Genomic DNA, 22376 nt, shown 5'->3' on the forward strand with positions numbered 1-22376 from the left:
ACAGTATTAAAGTGTGTATAATTTCCACATTTTAGTTATTTTATAAAATTTTAGTAGAAAAGTCTGCTGTTCTTCACCCTTCCCCATCTTTCAAGATAATAATACTGTGTTGCTTAAGTTTATTACTTTGAATGTAGCAAATGAGTCCTTTTATGCATTAGAGTGTGTTCGATCCTTGTTGTTGGAAGTTTTTTGATTTAGGGGAAACTAATGGTACCTGAAATGACAGTATCTGATTCTGCTTTGTAAGTTAACTTTTTTTATTGAGTTGGTTTAATTGTAGGTGGCACATAATTCAAGGTAGAACGAAGACTGAAGAGCAGGTTGTCAGGATTCTAGGCTGGGTTTGTTGTGATCTCACAGCTAAGAAGAAATAGCAGAGTGAAAAGAATTGAACACATAAGCCACGATATGAATTTTTTCTTATTTTACAAAATTTATTCTTAAATATACAACAAGCTGCAAGACAACACTTACTTCTAGCTATAAGTGGCAACAGATTAGTTATGGCAGAGAATCCAGATGTTTAAACAGGAATGGAAGTAAGGGTCACCATTGCCTCAGGCACAAGGGACAGCTTACTTTCTGCCATATTTTTTAATTCCATCTGTGGCCAGAGGACCCTTCCCCGTGGCCTTCACTTTTAGCTCCTCCGGCTTCTGCTCCTCTCTGTTTCTGTGTGGAAGCCTCGTCTTCCTCTTCCATCTCCTTGGCCTGCTTGGGTTCTTCACGGGCTGCTTCTTGCCAATGCCCCTTCCCCAGACCCTGCCAGTAGAAGCAGTGATTAACTATTCTTGAAAGCAAGTGAGGCATTATATAAAAATTTAAACATCTTTTGGGGGGACGTTGTAGACTGAGAGTTTCAGGACAGTTGCAAAAGGAAATACAGGAAACCGAATAGAGCATTATGTAAAAGTTGAATTGGAGTCACTAGAATTGTATAAAGCTATAGGCTTATCTGTAGGCTCCAATATGGTTGGTACCTGATTTTTGTTAAAAACAGTATAACAGTTGTAGTGGTTAGGTTGGTCTGTCTTTGCCTATAAAATTTTTTGTTTAAAGGAAACCTACACTGAAATTTGTTACACAGGAATTTAAACTGCTTCCTGATTTGCCCAGTAGATGCACACTTAGATATAAACAAGTAATATTCAAATTTTCTTTTTTTCCCTCCCCTTTCTCCATTTTCTAATGTTATAATTTTGACTGTTCTAAAGGCTGTAAACCTGTAAATCATGTACTGTAAATGGTGAGAGGTTGTGTGTCCATTTTAATTTTGTACTTGTTTTTCTTGGCCTTACCTTTGAGATTTCCGTTCAGAGGTACTTTATCCATAGCACCTCTAACCCATTCTGCTCCCTGTTTGTTTATATTCCATGACAGATTATAAAATCCCTGAGGGCTAGAGTCTTATCTTTTTCAACAGGTTATCCCGTTTAGTATAAACAGTATCTGGAATGTAGTTAGATGTTTCATTAATAGAAAGATTGGAAAGACGTACACCAAGTATAAAAGACTATTATTTCTGAGTACTGAAGTTATTGGTGATTTTTAATGGTAATCATTATCATTTCGAAAATAGTAAAATTAATCCCTAGAAGGAGAGAGAAGGCAAAGACCACCTACCTTTTCCCTGTGATAAGTGTAATCCCCAAGTCCTGATTTGTGCCCTCTGCCTGGTTCTTAAAAATCATTGGAATCCAAGAACAGAGGAGATAATGGTCCTTAAAGGAAAAAGGTACTGTGAATGGAAAGACTTGATTATGGTGTTTGGAGTGGAGTCCGAGGCAGCTCTGGACTCTGGGGAATAAGAAAGAGAACTGTGCTACTTCCCTCCGTATTGAGGGACAGGGAGTTGTCAAGAAATAAGAGATGGTCGGGGGGGGGGGGGGGGGGGGGGGCAGGTGCAAATGTTAGAGATCACCAGTAGTTGTTGGGAATTGATTATTTTGCTGTTGCAAACTACTGTTTAATAAATGGTGTTAATTTTCTTTATTCCCATTTGTATGGCTAAGAAAATTTACTTCATGGAAGATTACAAAAATGACTTTTTAATAGCTATTATTCTTGTGTTTGCTCCCTTAGCATTTGACATTGTGCAGCAAAGAAATGGTTATGGAGAAGCCCAGTCCGCTGCTTGTAGGGCGGGAGTTTGTGAGGCAATATTATACTTTGCTGAATAAAGCTCCGGAATATTTACACAGGTAAATTTTAAGTGGATTATTTAGTATTTTTATTCAGTTTCTTTTCTGTAATATGAGTACATATATTTTGTCTTTCTTATCTCATGTCCTGACAGTATCCCATTATATAACACATGCACGTCTATACACACACGTAATACAGTTATGTACTCTCGTATTCTATATTTCATTAAAAAAGAAAAACCTTGGTTTTATGGGTTTTCAGTCTGCAATTTGAAATCACAGGCTTAAGTCATCTTCCTAAGTTCTCTATAGCAATGTTAGGAAAATGAATCACTTAAGTGATTAGACTTGTGGAATTTCCTCTGATTGATATACAAAATAATAGTCCTTGGTAAAACAGCAACAGTAGCCTTATTTACTATTTTGGCAAGAGTTGGACATCTGTAAGCCTATTTTTTCTAGAGATTGAAAGGAAGTTGATTTATATTGTGAATAGTATTTATAATTTTTGTTATTCCTGGTGTATTTTAGCAAGTGGAAGGTGAGTGAGACTTCTGTAAGGATTAGGCTTTGTAAGTATGTGTTGTTGAACACCCTAGCCAATTGAGTTAAGGATAAATTTATTGCCACTTAATGTGAGAAAGGCTCTTAAGAAGACGTACATTCTTTTATATATAGGTACTCTTTATAAGCATGCTGGGCATTCTAAAGTTATGTTTTGTAATATGCCCTACATTGTTAAACATGTGTGTAATATTCTCTGTGTCACTCTAGGAGGATTTTGTTTGTTTGTTTGTTTTGAGGAAGATTAACCCTGAGCTAACATCTGCTGCCAATCCTCCTCTTTTTGATGAGGAAGACTGGCCCTGAGCTACCATCGGTGCCCATCTTCCTCTGCTTTATATGTGGGACCCCTACCACAGCATGGCTTGACAAGCAGTGGGTAGGTCTGCACCCAGGATCCGAACCAGCGAACCTGGGCCACTGAAGCAGAACGTGCAAACTTAACTGCTGTGCCACCAGGCCAGCCCCAAGGAGGCTTTTTTAAAATATATATAGCTAACACCTCCCAACCATGAAAGCAAAACAAAACAAAATGAATACCTGTACACTTTTCTAATTATAAGAATAAAGACATTCTTGTTGACAGTGTTATGTGAGAGAGTTTGCAGGGGAGAATCTAATTAATAGGGCATTATGTGAAATTTAGTCCCTTTTTTCTTTTTTTTGTAAGGAGGATTGGCCCTGAGCTAACATCTGTGCCAATCTTCTTCTGTTTTATGTGGGACACTGCCACAGTGTGGCTTGATGAGCTGTGTTGTGTTAGGTCCCTGCCTGGGATCCGAACCTGTGAACTCCCAGCCGCTGAAGCAGAGTGTGCAAACTTAACTCCTACACCACCAGGCCGGTCCTGATATTTCATCTTTTCACAATGTGTATGCTAACATTTTTAGCGTTTTTTTTTAACAAGGAAATTTTTTTTGTAATGACCAAAAAAAGTAAAATTAAAACAGTAAGCCTTTCCACCATCATTTCAAATAAGACAGCCAACTTCTATTTTATACTTATGTAACCAATTTCCCTATTAATGAAAATTTAGTTTGTAGTTTTTCACTTGTTAATGCTGTAATGAATATCCTCACACATGCATTTTTGTGTAGCTTTCTAGTTATTTTCTTAGGGTAAGTTCCTAGAAGTAGAATTGTTAATTCAAAGGTACAATCATTAGTGGTTTTTCTTACACATACTTACAGCCAGATTGTCCTCCAGAAAAATGATAGCACTTTACATGCTTACCAGTAGCACATGAGAGAAAGTAGTAAAGTAGTGTAAACTTAAAAATATGAGTAGTGGTTAAAAGCATGGACTCTGGGGGCTGGCCCGGTGGTGTAGTGGTTGAGTTCATGCACTCCACTTTGGCACCCTGGCGTTTTCTGGTTTCCCATCCAGGCATGGACCTAGCACCACTCGTCAAGCCACACTGTGGCAGCATCCTACATAAAATAGAGGAAGATTGGTATAGATGTTAGCTTAGGGCCAGTTGTCCTCACACACATACACAAAACGCATGGAGTTTGGAGCCAAACTGTCTGGGTTCATGTCTTAGCTGCCCCACTTGATGGGTAGGGTAACCTTAAGGGAGTTAGTTTACCCTCCTCTGAACCTCAGTTTCCTCATTCAGATAACAGTGCTTTATGTTATGAGGTTGTTGAGAGGGTTGAACGAATCCATATATATAATGCAGTGAGAACATTGCTTGGCATAGAGGATAGAGGAAGTCACACATGTTTTATTACGATAGAGCTGAGTTCTCTTTATGAAGAAACTAATTTTGCATGTTTGATAACCTTAACTTGGAAAGATTAATTCTAATTGCTTTAGGTAATGCCAGAGAAACAGTAATTTATCATGTATTTAAGAGCAGTGTAAAAATTAATAGGAAATTAGATGCTGAAATACTGTAGATTTTTTTTACTTGTCTCTGAATTGTTTCAATTATTTAAAATCTAACTAAACTGTTTTAATCTGTGCCTTTGGAATTAGTAATCGTTTGGAACTCTGAATAGAATGTTAAACAGCATCTTGAGTCTCAAACAAATCTAGATAACTGCGTTTCTGTATCTGAAGGGGAAAAAATGGGTCAATTACTATGGCATCAGTATTTAGAATGTATTTTGAACAACATCTTATTCTTCCACTTAAAAATATAGATGTGATAAGAATTAGATGAGAATAGCTAATGATTTGAGTGTACATTTAGTGTCCTAGGCACACTAAGGATTGTGTGTCATTACTCATTTAACCCTTACAACAGCCCTGTGGAGTAGTTACTGTTCTGTTTTATAACCAAGGAAATTGAATTTAAAGACCGTAAGTAACTTGGTTAAGATTATGCAACTAACGAGTGACAGAGCTGGACCTGGAAACTGGGTCCATTTGACATCAGAATTCTGCTGCCTCTTAGATTTCTCTTGACAGTTGAATGTTAATCATTATCAATGGTTTTTACAGGTTTTATGGCAGGAATTCTTCCTACGTTCATGGTGGAGTAGATGCTAGTGGAAAGCCCCAGGAGGCTGTTTATGGCCAAAATGTAAGTATCAATTTCATACACATTTTAGTTTTTTTTTCCTTTTTGCATTAAGATAGAGATTTGAAAAAAGCTTTGTTGTGTCCATGGATTTCTTCTTGAATGTGATTATTAGTTGTAACTAGAATTTATGTCATAATAATTGTCAAATCTGCTTTGAGTTCTTATAAACGTCCATTTTGTATGAAACACAGTATTATGGGGATGGATACAAAGAAGGTGGGATGTTTTATATCCGTGATGTATTTTATACATGAACCAGTTGAGACTTGGTATTAAGTTTATACAAATGTGGGCTAAACCTTATGTTACAGGAATGCACAGAAGTATATGCTTGTTAGGAGTTTGTAGAGGACGTGGAACCTCAGCTCTATTCTAAATTACAGGATTTGGCCTTACCAAACAAGAGGAAATTGAAAGTAGAAGAAATGGCATCAGCAAACACACAGTAAAGTAAAACTAGGTGTGAGGTCAAGTAGTTGTCAACACAGTTGTGTGAGTGACTAAATACTTAGTACAGAATAGTGGGAGAAAGCTCTACAAAGCGATATTACTGCATGGGTATGAGAAGGCCATTGTGATTTCTTGTATAGAGAGGTGACATGTTGAAAATAGTGGTTTAGGAATATCTGTCTGACAATAATGCATAGCATGGTGGAGTGGACTCAAATAGGGCAGAAAGATTAAGTAGTTAATATTCTAGAGTTGTGAGGAAATCTGTGAAGGTCTGTGGTATTGTATAGGTAATTACATTATCACAAGAGTTTGTTTTCCCCCGCTTCTTTTCCTGATAAAGGATATACACCACAAAGTATTATCTCTGAACTTCAGTGAATGTCATACTAAAATTCGTCATGTGGATGCTCATGCAACCTTGAGTGATGGAGTAGTTGTCCAGGTCATGGGTTTGCTTTCTAACAGCGGACAGCCAGAGAGGAAGTTTATGCAAACCTTTGTTTTGGCTCCTGAAGTAAGTTTTCATTTCAAGTAATTTTCATTCACATAATTTTATTTGGCTGTTAATTAGTTGCTTGAAGTGTCCAAAGAGTTTCTTGTTACAGGTTTAGATATGCATATAGCTATTTTTGAGAAATTTGTGTTGGACCTATTGATATAATTTATTTGAGCTTTGTCTGTGTGTGCACTTTGGCTATTTAAAAGTAAAAGTCAGATACTGGTACAAATGTGTAAATAGATGATTAAGATTAGAGAAATAATAGAAAGAGCATATTGTATTTCATAGGTTCCATACTAAACAAAATGGAAAACTTCCTTTTGTTACTTGGTCTTTGTTCTCTTATATCGAGTAGCCATTTCTTGAGTTCCATTGTTTTTTTTTTTTTGAGGTAGATCAGCCCTGAGCTAACATCTGCTGCCAATTCTCCTCTTTTTGCTGAGGAAGACTGGCCCTGAGCTAACATCCATGCCCATCTTCCTCTGCTTTATATGTGGGATGCCTGCCACAGCACGGCTTGATGAGCAGTGCCACATCCATACCCGGGATCCAAACTGGTGGACCCCGGGCCACTGAAGCGGAACGTGCACACTTAACTGCTGTGCCACTGGGCCGGCCCCTTGCCTTCCAGTATTCTTTGAGTGATCTCTTAATTTACTTTATATTTACGTAGTATATTTAACTTTGGAGAATTATGTTGTCTTATGTCTGTAATATTAAAATAGAAATTGTGTATGCTATATAGTTTGCTCTTTTATGTAATGCCACATTTATGGGAATTTATGGAATATTTGAATGTTGTTTTTCTGTAGGGATCTGTTCCAAATAAGTTTTATGTTCACAATGATATGTTTCGTTACGAAGATGAAGTATTTGGTGATTCTGAACCAGAACTTGATGAAGGTGAGGTTAACTTTCAAGATAGAACGGTTCCATCGGTACTCTTAAGGACATGAAAAGTATGAAACTTACAGAAATTTGCCTCTGTTTTAACTGTCAAACCCCCTTTTCTACTTTTTGTTCCTTTGTTTTTTGTTATAAAAGAAAGAGATGTTTATTATGTGAAGATATGTAAAAATCAGATGTAGAAAGTGAAAAAATTTCTCTCAACCTCCTCCTCTATAGATAACCAAGAGTTTGGTGCCTTTTATAATTTTGTGGAATCTTATACTTGCCAATACTAATTTTTATAAAAATAGAGTTATGCTGGCTCGAAGCTTGCCTTTTTTCACTTAATATATCTTTCTTGGCTGTCAGTTTTTGGCTATACCATAATTATTTCATTGATCTTCCATTGCTGGCAGTTTTTTTCCTTTATCACTATTCTGTTGAATAGATGTGACAAAGAAACTGAGTTAGGGGTTTACTATCATTTATTTTCTATTCTTTTCTTACTAATAGACCTTTTTTAAAATAGAGTAAGTACCAAACTTTATCTTGCTCTTCAGTTTTTTAAGAGAACAGGGAAATATTGCAGTTGAATGCCTTTGAAGAAATAGACCAATTTGTTTTTACTACCATATCACTTCCTTAAATATTAAAAATATGTCTATCGAATTATTTGTTAAGCCTCTTAAAAAGAGTTGTGGTGTGTTATGTATTGTCAGAATCAGAAGATGAAGTAGAAGAGGAACAAGAAGAAAGGCAGCCATCTCCAGAACCTGTGCAAGAAAATGCTAACAGTGGCTACTACGAAGCTCACCCTGTGACGTAAGAATAAGATGGGCAAGGCCAGCTTTGGTCTAAACTATAATGTACCTGTAAAGTGGTTCTTGTTCCTAGAATTATTACTGGAAGTAAATTTTTGATAAAGCTACCTATCAGGCCAGTGTTTGAGTACTTACTGTGTATATCCAAGAAATTTGGAAAGAATTGTTTTATTCAAAAATTGGACATGGTTTGGCCCAAGACAGTAATCACTTAGTGAATAATGCAAAGTGTTTGGGACAACATAGAGAGTGAATATTTTATTTTTATAAATATGAAGCTTGTTTATAGTTAGTAATAAAGTAAACATTTTTAGTGTTCCAGTTTTAAAATTGTGGGCTTAAGGAAATGCTGCTTCGTGAGAGTATTATTCCCTTCTGCCTTCTAGTTCTTATTGGACTTGGCTTCAAAATAGCTTGTTACTAGTTATGCCTGTTGGATTAGAGAAGTACTGAATTTTATTTGAACTGATCATTTCGCTCATACTGAAAAATGAACAAAATACTTTATTGTAGTAATGGCATAGAGGAGCCTTTAGAAGAATCCTCTCATGAACCTGAACCTGAGCCAGAATCTGAAACAAAGACTGAAGAGTTGAAACCACAAGTGGAGGAGAAGAACTTAGAAGAATTAGAGGAAAAGTCTACTTCTCCTCCTCCAGCTGAACCTGTTTCTCTGCCACAAGAACCACCAAAGGTTAGATCAGAGGAACTCTTTAGACCTGTAACACCACACTTTAATATTTGGTGCCATTAATGAAGCATGATCTTTGTTCTGTTATATTCAATTGTTTAATATAGTAAACTATGCTTTTTTTATGTATATGGAAGAAGCTGTGGGGTTTTTTGTAATCCTGAGGAATTTCATTGTATTCCCTCCCCCACACACACACAAAGAAAATACCCCTAAGAGTGAAATTTAAGGTAAATCCTTGTCTGTATGCGGTGTTTAGTATCTTATGTGAAATTATTCGAGTCCATGTATAAAACTGAGTTGCTCTTTCATTTTGTATTGAGTCCTCTGCACACAGATGCAACAGGAGTCATGCAATTTCCCAACTTAAGCAAGTTGGCCTTGTATTAAAAGAACAGATACCTGTTATTTCTGGTTTAAATGGAAACAGTTTCCTTGCTACACCAATTAAACTATCTTGGAAAGATGAGTGACACCCATAGTGTATCATTTAAGCCTACCTAAAACATCTTTTATCTTTCTGTAAAGTAGAAGGTTAAAGTGTATTTGAGTAGTGAGAGGAGGAGATTTCCTTGTTCAATTTGTGAATGTCTGTTAAAGTTTCCAGCTAGTTCTCTCTTCTTTCCTATCCTTCCCCTCTCCCCTTAACACCATCACACACCCAGTTTCCCCCAAAGGGGGAAAGAAATTGGTTCTATTAGGCTCTTAGTTTTCTAGCATGTGTAGTTGTTAGTGGTTTTGTTTGCCACTTGCTCATCTACTTAGAGCATAAAGCTCGTGGATTTATTTAGTAGTTCAGATGAAAGAGTCAAACAATCTTGCCTAATGAGATTTTGAAAGTTGGCACACAGACTGGCATGTGTGTGTGTGCCTTTCTTTTAGGAGTCCTCTAATGTAGAGCAATAGTTTAGAAATGAAAAGAATATATATATTTGGAAGTTTCCCTATAGGAATGTTGGTGGTTTTCCGTGATTAGTAGTCTAGGTTTGTTGCATTTCCTGCAGGCTTTCTCCTGGGCTTCAGTGACCAGTAAAAACCTGCCTCCTAGTGGTACTGTTTCTTCCTCTGGAATTCCACCCCATGTTAAAGCACCAGTCTCACAGGTAACCAATCTGTGAACACATTGGATTGTATCCTTGTTACATTGCCAATTGCTTTATCTTTAAACTTTTTTAAATGAGTCAATCAGAAATTATGGATTTAAATATACCAAGAAAATGGTATTAAATGTCACTACACACATTTTAAGTGCCAAATCTCCATTCATCATCTACATAGGTGGTATTTGGGGTTTGGGTGTGTGGAATACAGATTAAGTTGGTTTCACCAATATATAACTGTCATTTAAAAGGCTTCTTAAAATAACAAAAAAAAATGTTCTTTTTTGAAAAGTTAGAAATTTTATTTAGCAAAAACACCTTAGGGAACTAATTTGGAAAGGCACAAAGTAGTGTGGCGTTATAAAGAATCATTGATTTAAAAAAATACAAAGCTTTAAAACATACACTGCCTTAGCTCTCAGTCTATAAGTGGTTCACACTGTTTAATTGAAGCCTGTACCAACTTATGACTGTAGTGTTCGCCTTAACTGGTCATTCTAGTATTCTGCTTTTTGTCTGTTTGTCATCTTACCCATTTCAGAGCTTTCAAAAACATTGAAAATAGGACACTGGCTACCTAATATGTTTATTAGATATAATTGAGAATTAACTAAACTCTAAATTTATAGGCATAGTTAAAGGGTGTCTAATTTTTTCCCCTGTATTTTGCATCAAACTTCATTAGAAAATTTATGTTTAAAATTTTTAGTGCACATAAAATTATCTGTATACACCTCTTATATGCTCTAAACAGTGAAACTTTTAGGTTTTAAACATGGGTAGTAATTATGATAGTTTTTCTGGTGTTGGTACACATTATCAGCTACATAATAGTAAGATACGTGGCCTCATGATACCTGTTTTTTTCAGTTAGATATTGAGGAAATGTTGAATGATTACCTCACATTACAAACCAGAATTCTGTCTTAATGAAGCGAATTAATTTGCTAAATATTGATTAATTCAGCCCGTCTGAAGACCTCATAAGTGACTTCTGGATTTTCTTTTGAAATGCTTGATTTCTTATTACATTTACATTTGGAATCCTTTGGACTGTTAGTTCATTTCACAGAGTTGTCTACATTTATTTTAAACTGACTGCTAGTTAAAATATTAGGGCTGGCCCACTGGCGCAGTGGTTAAGTGCACATGTTCCGCTTTGGCAGCCCGGGGTTCGCAGGTTCAGATCCCAGGTGCGGACATGGCACTGCTTGGCAAGCCATGCTGTGGCAGGCATCCCACATATATATAAAGTAGAGGAAGATGGACATGGATGTTAGCTCAGGGCTAATCTTCCTCAAAAAAAATAAATAAGTTAAAAAGTTAAAATAGCTAATGCTTATTATGACTTCAGTATGTGCCAGGCATTGTGTAAAGCACTTGATATTCATTCTCATATAATCCTCACAACCACTGTGTGAGGGTGGTTACTATCATTATTCCCATTTCACAGATAGGTTCATGGAGGCCTAGAGTACCTCACCTAAGGTCGGACAGCTATTTAAGTAGTAGGGCAGACAGCTATGTAAGTAGTAGGGCTGGACTTGGAATTTGTGCAATTAGACACCAGAATCCATATGTGACTCATGCAAACCCGTAGGTTTCTTTAGCCCTCTGGAGGGGAATGTGTCTCTGTTTACATTAAAGAAGAATACTACTATGTTTAAGGCATTTCTAAATTACGTTACATTAAATCCTAATCTCTTGCTCAGGAAAAAACAAACTTTTAAAAAAAATTTTTGAAGTTATGGTTTTCAGTTGTAGGAGACTAGATTGTCTTTCCCAGCCCACACCCTTATTAAAACAAAATTTTCAAATGTTTATAATGTAAACTTTAAAAGAACTTTCTCGTCTCTTTAGGCTGTATTTAGAATGGATTCATCATTTCCCCACTTGATTTAATAAACATTTCAATTTCATTTCGTTGACTTTGGTGTAGTATCCATTTTCTTAACACTTCTAGCATAGATTATTAATAGGAGAAATAAGTCTAATTTCTAGAGTATTAGTAGGCATTAGTTTAGAAGTAAGTAAGTTAATTTCTTGGTGAAAAGATTGTGTCTGGAAATTGATTAGTTTATCCAGTAGCTTATGTTCAGTTGAAGGACTTTATTAATTGTGGTTTTATCTGCCATGTTGACTTGATTTGATGGTTTTATTTTTATTTCATATTCTGTTTGATCTTCGTTTCTGGGATTTGTCACGTTGAGCATACTTTCTGTTGCATAGAATTAATTTGAAGGCCTCAATGTGGTATATTAGCCATTTTGTCTCATTGGAGTAAATAGTTTCAATCATGAAATTGCACCTGAAGAATTATGAGTGCACAGCTGGCTTAGTTGACGTATATTAATCAGTTACTGAAAGGAATATTATATTTTTGGTCATTTTTATTACATTGGTATCATCTACTAAAAGGTTACTAAATCAGTGTATGAATTATTTGTAAGATGTTGTAAATTATTTAATTTTTTTTTCGTTTTAAGTCCTTTAATGATAGTGAAGAACTTTTCTATTTTGCCACTTGTAGTTATTTTTGTGTCTGTAATCTGTTTTGAAAAGAATTTGAATCAGTCCGCCATGGCATCTCAAGTTCTTTGATAACGTTTGGATTGAATGAGGCTTTTCTAAGATTTTTAAATTAAAAGGTACAATGGCTGTTTATGTTAATTTCCTATATACACTAGCTTCATCAAACTTTGTTAAAGTACATCTATTCTTTAATTCTGTTTTGTAATACTAGTGAAGTAAGTTGTGTTTTTAGGCCCCCTTAGTTGAAATTTCTACATACCTGCCTTTTTCAGGCATCACATTTTGGGTCAAATTATCATGTAGTGTTAAAACTCCAAATACAGATAGCATTGGTGTCAGGGCTGTAACTTAGGTCCTTTTGTCAGGCGTAGAACATTCTTCTACGTGTTTTTGGTTAGAGAACTAGAAATGTGATTTAATTTTAAATGAAGCAATAATTACTGAACATCTCTGTTGACACTGTGCCTGGTTCTTTGGGTGGTATAGAAATGAATTAAGATATAGTCCTTATAGGAATAAATAACATATAAATGGAAAAACTGAAGAGGCTTAAAATTTTTATATTCTTTAACTAGCAAAATTCTAGAACATAGGAAGCAACTTCATCTTGAGGAAAATGGGAACTCCACATGGAAGAAGACAGTTTGGGAAGAGACAGGCATATCTGTTAAAAACTGCTAGCATAGGAATTAATGTACCTTTTAGTTACAGTGGGTAAAATCATTTATAATGAATTGTCATTTTTGAAAGGATTGTAACTCTTTGTATCAAAATTTGTCTTTGCAAATTATAATATCTCAATTATCTAAATGATGAAAGAGTTTGAGCTACTGCCTGGACTGAGGTCCTCAGAGATGATCAGCCATTAAGACAAGACTGACATTACTAGCTTTCTGATTTGAGGACATGTTCTTCATATCCTGCTGAGTGTTTCAGCATCCTTTGAAGGTGCATGTATTTTGTTTCTTCCTTGGACCATAAATATTTGGGCAATGGACAGCCTGAAGAGGTTGGGAATACTGAAAATGCCATTGTATTAAGGAAAAGGTAATGGCTGGTGCAGATTGTTTTGTTTTAAAAATAGTTACTGTAATTTTATGTGTTTAATTCAGCAGTTAGCATAAACTTTTGGAAGACATCTTAATATGTCCTGTTACTCCCCCCACTATCCTGCAAGAAGCAGTTAAGGAGAATTATTGGGGTCAGTTCTTAAATAAATGCACATCTTTCCCTTAAAGAAGAACAATAGGGAGCTCAAGGACTTCTGACTATTTGAGATGATATATACTCATTCCTATCATGGTTTTTTATGTGCATTTTAACTTAAAGGTATTTTTAGGTGGTAGAGTAAGCTAAATTGTATGTCTTGCACTATCAAAATAATGATTTTTAAGATGTATTTATGGGGTAGAGTTTAGAAGATATTGCTGAGCAATATTACTTTTGAAGGGCAGCAAGCTAGATAGAAAGTATGTGTCATACAGTCTTGTCTTTATAAGATAAAGGTGGCTTTTTATTTTGTATATGTATTTACATGGAGTGGCTCATCTTGCATTTTTCCAGCAGTACCTTTTAGGCCATCTCAATGTGGATGTAATTTTATTGAAAAAATGTGCTTGTATAAAGCAGCTTTTTGTGAGTTATATAGCCTTGAGTGGGAAAACAAAACTTACCCTACAGTCCTAGATTGGTACAGAATATCTTTATAAAAATTTATTTTTCACATACATAGGATATTATGTTAAAAACATTATAAACTTAAAAGTAGGACCATGCCTGCTAGTAGCTTGTTGGTAGTTGCTTTAGTTGGTTTTTCTCCTGTGGAATGTGTTTCTTTATAAGGTGTCTTTTCGCTTGTATTTTAGCCGAGAGTTGAAGCTAAACCAGAAGTTCAGTCTCAGCCACCTCGTGTTCGTGAACAACGACCTAGAGAACGACCTGGTTTCCCTCCCAGAGGACCAAGACCAGGTGAGTGAGTCCCCTCTGTAACCTTTAACGCTTGAAGAGTTAGAAAAGACTGAATTATTTAAAAGAAAAACCAAACTATAATGTGTTTTATACACAGACTGTTTTAGTACCAAATTTCTTAAAAGTTTAACCTGCTAAAATATAGTCTGGGGCAAAACAACTAACTTTTAGGGGATATTAGTTGACATGCCATAGAGACAAGTATTTTGAAGGTGTAGGAGAATTTTGAGACAAATTTTATTTGGTTATTGTCACTGATTCTAAGAATTCAAAACCCAGCTGCCAATAACCTACTCTCTTACTTAGCCCTCTTATCTCTTCACAGATAAACAATAAGCACACCCTGATTCTTTTTATTTTGATTGTGTTAGGTGTTAAGTAAGTTGCCATGATTTTTGAGTTGTTTACATTGTTAGCTAATATGTTGTAGCATTTGTTTGAATTCTGGAAGTATATTCAGATTGCTTTTGGGAGGAGGTAGGAGATAGTATACATCAAATTTAGAAAATGTAATTTTTCCCACAAAAGTGAAATAAGTGATATGTTACTAAACCAGAAGTCATGGGTACTGGGGTTCATCCTAGCTCTGCCAATAACTGAGTTTATGATCTTGAATGAGACCCTTAAATTATGAGCTTCTCTTAACGCTGTTCAGTTACTACACATATTTTCTTTTTCTTTTCTTTCTTTCCTTTTTTTTTGAGGAAGACTGGCCCTGAGCTAACATCTGTGCCCATCTTCCTCTGCTTTATATGTGGGGTGCCTACCACAGCATGGCTTGCCAGGTGGTGCCATGTCTGCACCCAGGATCCAAACCGGCAAACCCTGGGCTGCCGAAGTGGAATGTGTGAACTTAACCACTGTGCCACCAGGCTGGCCCCTACACAGATTTTTCTTGTGTGACACCTTACTTATATGCCTTGCTGTCTTATTTACATTATTGGGAGGATCAAATAATATTTTATATCGATGTATGTGAGCACCCTATTATGTAGAAAGGCTATACAAGTGAGATATTATTACTATTAAATTTACTTAGGCCTTTTATTTCGTACAACCAAAGATTTAATAATTTGTGAATTTCAAAATACTAAACAGGGGCTTACCCCATGGCCAAGTGGTTAAGTTGGCACGCTCTGCTTCAGCAGCCCAGGGTTTGCCAGTTTAGATCCTGGATGCAGACCTACACACCGCTCGTCAAGCCATGCTGTGGCGGCATCCCACATAGAAGAACGGGAATGACCTGCAACTGTGTACTGGGGCTTTGGGGAGGGGGAGAAAGAAGAAGGTTGGCAACAGATGTTAGCACTGGGTCAGTCTTCCCAAAAAAGTACTAAACAAATATTTAGTACAAAAATAGCACTCTATCTGAGATGCGTTTGGTTCCTGGGTAGACGGCGAGAGTTTGGTTTAAGGAGGAATTCTTGTACCACTAATATTTGACTTTCATATAATCAGACCAGTAGATCTGGAAGAAGGGACCTAGCAGTCTAGTCAGTACCCTCTTTCTACACTTTGGGATCATATTGTTTTCTAACTAATGAACTAATATTAGGCACTTCTACCTCTGTTCAAGGAGCTTGCTATCTTATTAAACTAAAACAGGAGTATCAGTATTAAGTGATTTTTACCTTTATTGCTTTAAACTAGTTTTTATATGATGATGTCAACTTTAATAGCTGCTTTATTCCTTTCTTAGGCAGAGGAGATATTGAACAGAATGAATCTGACAACCGTAGAATAATTCGCTATCCAGACAGTCATCAACTTTTTGTCGGTAACTTGCCACATGATATTGATGAAAATGAACTGAAAGAGTTCTTCATGAGTACGTGATTTATTTTGCTTTGTTGTAAAATTAAGCAGGAGGAGAATAGAGCTTTTTTTCATAGAGTAACTAGAATTTTTTTTAACGTTTCTCTCTATATACTGTGTATGTCTTCAGGTACCAGTCACCTTAATTGACCAGAAGGGAGTAGAAGGCTATATCAGATGTTTCCTAGGGACTGTGCTTAGTGTTGACTGGCCTGGTTTTGTAGAGGTTAGAAGAAAGCTGGATGAATAGGTCTTAAATTTGGAGATGGGATTCATTTGGCAAATACAAGTCAGAAATAGAAAATATCCTGTCTTTCTAAAACTATGCCCTGACTTTCCTCTGAAACGACAGATAAAGCTGCAGAAGGGTAACAAAACAAGCAGATAGGCTAGTTGTTAGCATCTTAGATGAACAACCTATATGAGTGAATGTATCTTCGTTGTCACTGGATGTAGCAGCTTGCAACTTTTATTTTGAAATGGATCAAGGAAATTAAGGTTATTTATCCTGAACAATTAAAGCCACAAAGTATTCTGTTAAAATATTTAACCTTGGTGTAATGTATGTTTTCACAGGTTTTGGAAACGTTGTGGAACTTCGCATCAATACCAAGGGTGTTGGGGGAAAGCTTCCAAATTTTGGTTTTGTGGTTTTTGATGACTCTGAACCAGTTCAGAGAATCTTAATTGCAAAAGTAAGTGATTCAAAGAACATAATTCAAGACTTTATTATTCTTGTTGCATATAATAGTAATTTGGTGCATTTTAAAACCGTAGAAAACCTTTTTTAAATGGTAAAGATAAAAATAGTTCACTATGAAATGGTATTTATGCAAAGAATAAAGATTTGTTAGTAGTATTAAAGTCTGAGATGCAGATCATTTTAAATTTATTTATTCTGGTAAAGAAGGTTGGAGTAGATTGCATATTAAGAATTGCATGAAAGTTTTTTCTGTTTCTTAGGATTTTCATACTTCTTAATGTATGCAAGGTAATATATTATTATTGCTGTCTAATCTGCCGGTGTAAATCTCTCTCTCCACTTTTAAAGCCAATTATGTTTCGAGGGGAAGTACGTTTAAATGTGGAAGAGAAAAAAACAAGAGCTGCAAGAGAGCGAGAAACCAGAGGTGGTGGTGATGATCGCAGGGATATTAGGCGCAATGATCGAGGTCCTGGAGGTCCACGTGGAATAGTGGGTGGTGGAATGATGCGTGACCGGGATGGAAGAGGACCTCCTCCAAGAGGTGGCATGGCACAGAAACTTGGCTCTGGAAGAGGAACCGGGCAAATGGAAGGCCGCTTCACAGGACAGCGTCGCTGAAGCTCCACTGTTGGCAAAGTCTCGGCAGTGGTACATTATTCATCGTGTTTGCATTCTTGTTAATTTTTTTTGGCTTTGGAATGTGACACAGCCTTTTTGATCATTTCTTTGATGTGAAAAGCATCTTTTGGTTACCAGTTAAATTGAGGTGGACATTATTTCCCCATTTTCACAACAGGATTCACATTGTTAATTTATAAATCTAGACTTGGAGAATTGAGGACTGAGAAATGACCATATCTTAAACTGTCTACAGCAAAATGAACTTAAAAGGACATGCCCAACTGAATTCAGGTCCTATGAGTCAAAAAATCCTCTGCTGCACATTTTGTTTAAGTGTTACTGTTTCTGCCTGTTAATGTTGGAAACACAAATAGTGCAATTTGTGCAATTGGAGAATCTTGCCTTTTTTCTTGGCTCCCCCCAAAAATCCAAACCAACAGAAACTTGTTACGCACTCATCAAAATGCACTAATGGGTACTCTGAACTCATTAATATTGACATCTGCAACAAGAGGCAACAGGGGAAAAAAATCTTTCATCTTTTTTTCCGGTAGAGAATAGTTTGTGAAATGATGAGGGCATTTTATCTGCTTGCTGTGACCAGCGTGTATACACATAAACCTTAACAAGACTACAAGTATATTCCAGAAGGAAATCATTTAGTTATGAACTAAATAACAAAAATCAGAACTTCAGATGCTATGGTCTTGAATATTAGACCAGATTTAGTAGCTCCATATCTAAGGTTTTTCTACCTGCCCCTCTACAGTACAGGGATGGCTGGCTGCTCAACACACTCCTCCTCCCCTTTTTCCTTTCTTTAAGCTGTGTACAGTGAAAATTGTCTTTACTGTATTTTTGTTCTCTGGTAATGTAATAAGCATGATGGTGCCTTCTATTAATACATCATTCCAGTCTTGCTGGTAATTTTGTACAGTATAGTGTATGAATTGCTGTGCTGCAAAGCCAAACAGCTGCAAAATGTTGAAAAATCATTGAAGTGCATAAAAATTGCAGTATCTTTAAAATCGGTAAAATTGACTAGCATATTATTTATCTTGTTCTTCAGTTAACAACTTTGTGTTCCTTGTGGGACGGAGTCTTGTGTGTTTGGGAGGGAGAGAGAAAGAGGAAGTCAGTTTTTTGAGTAAATCTCTTGTTGACTTTTCTCTTAGCATGAATGTGAACGTTGAAGTGTTATCACTTCAGAGGTGCTTGGAAAAGTCAGTCAACTTGGTGTACGTTTTTAGTAACATTTTAAAAGCAGTCAGAGTCTGTAAAGGCAAGTAAACCTGGAAGTGAGGATACTGCAATTTTCAGAGAAAAGAACAGCAGCTCTTAAGTGTTTGCATTTTCTATTTGGGGGGCAGGGAACTGTCATTCGTTTTGCACAATTCTTGAACTGATGTCAGCACCCGAGTGGCTCTGAATTTAAGTCTGGGACGACATCTTTTATTTTTACATGAATCTCTTAAACAATTCTGTGAGCAAAGTTTGTAGCTGCTGGATTGTCTGTCTTTATAGCAAGTTCCAGTAAACCGCAAGTATGACAAAGGATATCCAATTTTATTCCTGGAGCATTCAGTACATGCCAGTTTCTGATGTTTCAGGCTAGGAGTGGGGTAAATAAGTGTGACCACTTAAAGCTGCTTGTTAGCATGGAAGACTTCTCCATTCTATCGTAGTAAAAACAAACAAAAAATGCACTTGACATAGTAGCAGACTGCTTCTGAATTGTGGAACTGTTTGCTATTTAGTAAACTAGCAAATGATGCACATATTCTGTTTTTCATGTACTGGGCAATATAAGTAAAATTAAATCTGTCCTTTTTTGGTTCTTGAATGAGGTCTTCCATGTTTGAGGAAAAGTCTTGCACTATTGCATATATTTTGGGGACACAGATTTCTCAGTTTCCATTTTGGGGGGCTTAAGAATTTTTTTTTTCCTGTTTGAAACACTTTTACACTTTCTGATGTATAGTACTTGAAGTTCTTACCAGAAAATTACTTTGCAGTTTTGAAGCCTTTATTCAAACTACTTTCAAATAAGTGATTTATTATTGTCAGTGTTTTGTTTTTTATAGCATATTTTCCCTCCTTTATTTCTTTCTCCTTCCCATTTTATATATAGAGAGAATTTCCAGTCCAACATATTGCCCTGCCGCCCATGAAAACTGTTCTGGCACCAAAAGCAATGACAAATGTTAAGTGTAATAGAAAATTAGAGCAGAAGAGCCATTCAGCTTCAGTCTTTACATACCATGAATAAGACATTAAAAAACATCACATGGAGAAGTTTACATGGTGATTGTTCACCTGCAGTACTGTGGACTTTTAACATTTTGTCCCCTTTTCAGTGAACCAGAGTAAAAATATTCATCTACCGTTACTGTTATTTGCTGATTTTTTTTTTTTTTTTTTTGATGGTAATGTTCTATCCTAATGACACTATTGCAACCAAATTGGCTTTACCATCTTGGCTTTAGTAGGTATAGAAGACAATGGATTACCATCTTTATTGCTGTAATGTGTTAAGCATTATATGCTAGTAGAATCTAGTTTAATTGTTTCAGGTGGAAAGTATTCTTTGAGTTTCCATTTTGAATGTGTTTGGACTAAACAAACAATAAACTACTGATGTCTGCAGCATTTTATATCTATGTCCCTAATTTAATCTATAAGTTTGTGTTCCAAAATATTTTCTCCCAATTGCATTTCATACAACCTAAGTAAAAATAAGGAATTGTTCTATAACCATCTGCTTGTCATTAATGTATGAAAAAGTAAAACATTTAATTAAGACTTGAACATTGTTTCAGATCCATTCCAGTTCAGTTAGATAGCTGGTATACAAGTTAAAGAATGTTAGAACAGGGTAATAAATAGTAAGGAAGGTGAGAATGATCTAAAGCAGGCTAGTAAACATTTATTTTTTTAAAAGTTGAGTTTTCCAAAGGATTGCTACCTCATCTCAGAAGGAAAGGAGAAAGGGGATAGGAAGATTGAGGTTGTCTGAAGTTATGGACATGACCCATTCAGAAATTGGAACATATTTATCAAGCTCTAAAAGAATATTAAAGGAGAAATAATCATGTAGTCATATTTATGAATATATAATGAAGTGCTAAGGCATATATAATTTCAGAACTTGAGACTTCCTTCATTAAAGGGGATGGTATAAATCACTTTTTCCTGATATATTCGTAATACTGTTTATGGAGATTCCTTAAATCAGTCTTTACAAATTTGTGCATAACTCTGGCTGTGAAAAAACATTTTTTAGAGGGATAAAATGTATATGCCACACTGTATTGAACACAAATAAATTTGAAGGAGCCAATTATTTGGTCTAGGAAATTTTTATGGACCAAAATATTTGAAAATTTTAGCCACACAAGATTCTTCATGTCCATTATGGTATGTAATATAGTCTTTGTAGCAAGTGAATGAAAATTTAGCGGGTAGATGTTCATATTTTCCCTTTAAATTAGGACAACTTGTTCATTATAGTTTATATTTTAACTACAGATGACTAAAGACCCTTGATTTTTTTTTCGTTCTGTGTTCCTGACTTTTCTGATTATTTAGTAATAGACTGTTTTAATCAATTTGATGCCACAGTTCTAAATTATTTAAAATTACTGGACAAATAATCTATTACATTGTCAAAGAAGTTTCCCTTTGTGATAGATCTCAGTAGGTTCATATAAAGAATAATTGTTTAAAATCACTTATCATTAAGTCAGGTAATTCCTAAGTAATCAAGTTTCTGGGTGATTTTGACAAATAGAGACTGCAATCTTCAAATCTGTTTATGTAGATATATATACACATTATGTTTAACGTGCTTCAGAATTAACAGGGAACAAAGTCTGTTTATAGCATTACCAAATAAATACCGGGCAAAATACTATAAATGCTGAATTAAAGATTTACAGAAATATTACTATTCTATTAGTTTCCAAATTAAGTGATCATTTTGTCTCTGATTTCTCAGTTTTGATAAAGCTGGTTGCTGACTTGGAATGCTTTCACTTATGTGGCATTAATAGTATTCTTATAACTGCTTCTCTTTTCTGTACGTGCTCTGATCCCCTCATAACCTCTCCCGTACTTTTGTCTTCAGTCTCTTCTTTCCCCACAAACTTTCTCTGGGTGGTTCCAATGAGGCCAGGCACTACCTTAGCTTCAATATACTGTCCATTCAGTAGATTTCATGCAATGTAATGGTCAAGAGGAGGGCTTTGGAAACTGCCTGGGCTTGAATGGAACTCCAACCGTCAGTGGTTACCCTTTTTCTGTGCTGCTGTTTCCTCATTTGCAAAATGAGGTGCGTGATTATGACAAGAAGTTAATATATAAAGCACCTAAAACAATGTAGTGGGCCCTCAGCAAGTATTCGCTGTTACTGTTTTTGACTCAACTGCATTTCTGCTGTCTACCTATCCTGTGTTCCTAACGTCTTTTTTTAAAATCCTTTTTGCCATGTCCCCTTTTGAAGTTCTAGATAATTCACAATTCAGAAGTCCAAAACAGTGTGTGATCTCTTTCTAAGTGACTATGTATAACTGACTCTCTAATAATGAACATCTCTATTTTTCTGACCTATTTAACCTAGAAATGTTTGAAGTCTTACCTGTTCTCAATATTTTCTCTTTGTCTCCCTCCTCCTATCCATTTTTCAGGCTGCAAGAAGACTTGTTCATGTTATTTTGATTAACTTCCACCAGCTCACTCAGTTCATTAACTGTTGAGCTTCTCAGTGCCAGACACTGTTCTATGTGCTGTTGATAAGTGGTGAATTAAACAAGATTCCCTGCTCTCAGGTTAAAAAGGACTGAAACTGGAGAGAGTGAGTGCGTACATGTTTAAGAAGGTAGCTGAGGGCAGACCATTAAGGACCTTGTTAGCCTTAAGGAGGTTGCTCTTTATCCCAAGAGCAATGGGAAGTCTAAGGTTTTGGCAAGTGGGGGAGAGGTAATTATGTTTTACAGTGTCTCTGGTTACAGAGTAAACAAATGGAAGGAGTTCAGTAATGAAA

General features: G+C 35.9%; 1 protein-coding gene across 12 annotated transcripts in view; it reads left to right on the forward strand.

Annotated features, from left to right (window-relative positions):
• Positions 1-19984, forward strand: part of G3BP2 (G3BP stress granule assembly factor 2) — a 78990-nt gene extending 59006 nt beyond the window's left edge. For 6 of the 12 annotated variants that reach the window (XM_070263693.1, XM_070263692.1, XM_005608702.4 and 3 more), the window contains 11 exons: positions 2086-2204; positions 5160-5241; positions 6035-6208; positions 7006-7096; positions 7801-7903; positions 8416-8596; positions 9598-9696; positions 14091-14193; positions 15893-16021; positions 16585-16703; positions 17060-19984. In XM_070263693.1, the coding sequence (XP_070119794.1) occupies positions 2110-2204; positions 5160-5241; positions 6035-6208; positions 7006-7096; positions 7801-7903; positions 8416-8596; positions 9598-9696; positions 14091-14193; positions 15893-16021; positions 16585-16703; positions 17060-17332 (1449 nt within the window). In that variant the 5' untranslated portion in view covers positions 2086-2109 and the 3' untranslated portion in view covers positions 17333-19984. The remainder of the gene's footprint in view (positions 1-2085; positions 2205-5159; positions 5242-6034; positions 6209-7005; positions 7097-7800; positions 7904-8415; positions 8597-9597; positions 9697-14090; positions 14194-15892; positions 16022-16584; positions 16704-17059) is intronic. The other 6 variants (XM_070263698.1, XM_070263695.1, XM_070263697.1 and 3 more) reach the window with 1 other exon arrangement.
• Positions 19985-22376: the final 2392 nt, after the last annotated feature.

This window comes from Equus caballus, chromosome 3 (assembly GCF_041296265.1).
Source record: "Equus caballus isolate H_3958 breed thoroughbred chromosome 3, TB-T2T, whole genome shotgun sequence".
Taxonomy (NCBI): domain Eukaryota; kingdom Metazoa; phylum Chordata; class Mammalia; order Perissodactyla; family Equidae; genus Equus; species Equus caballus.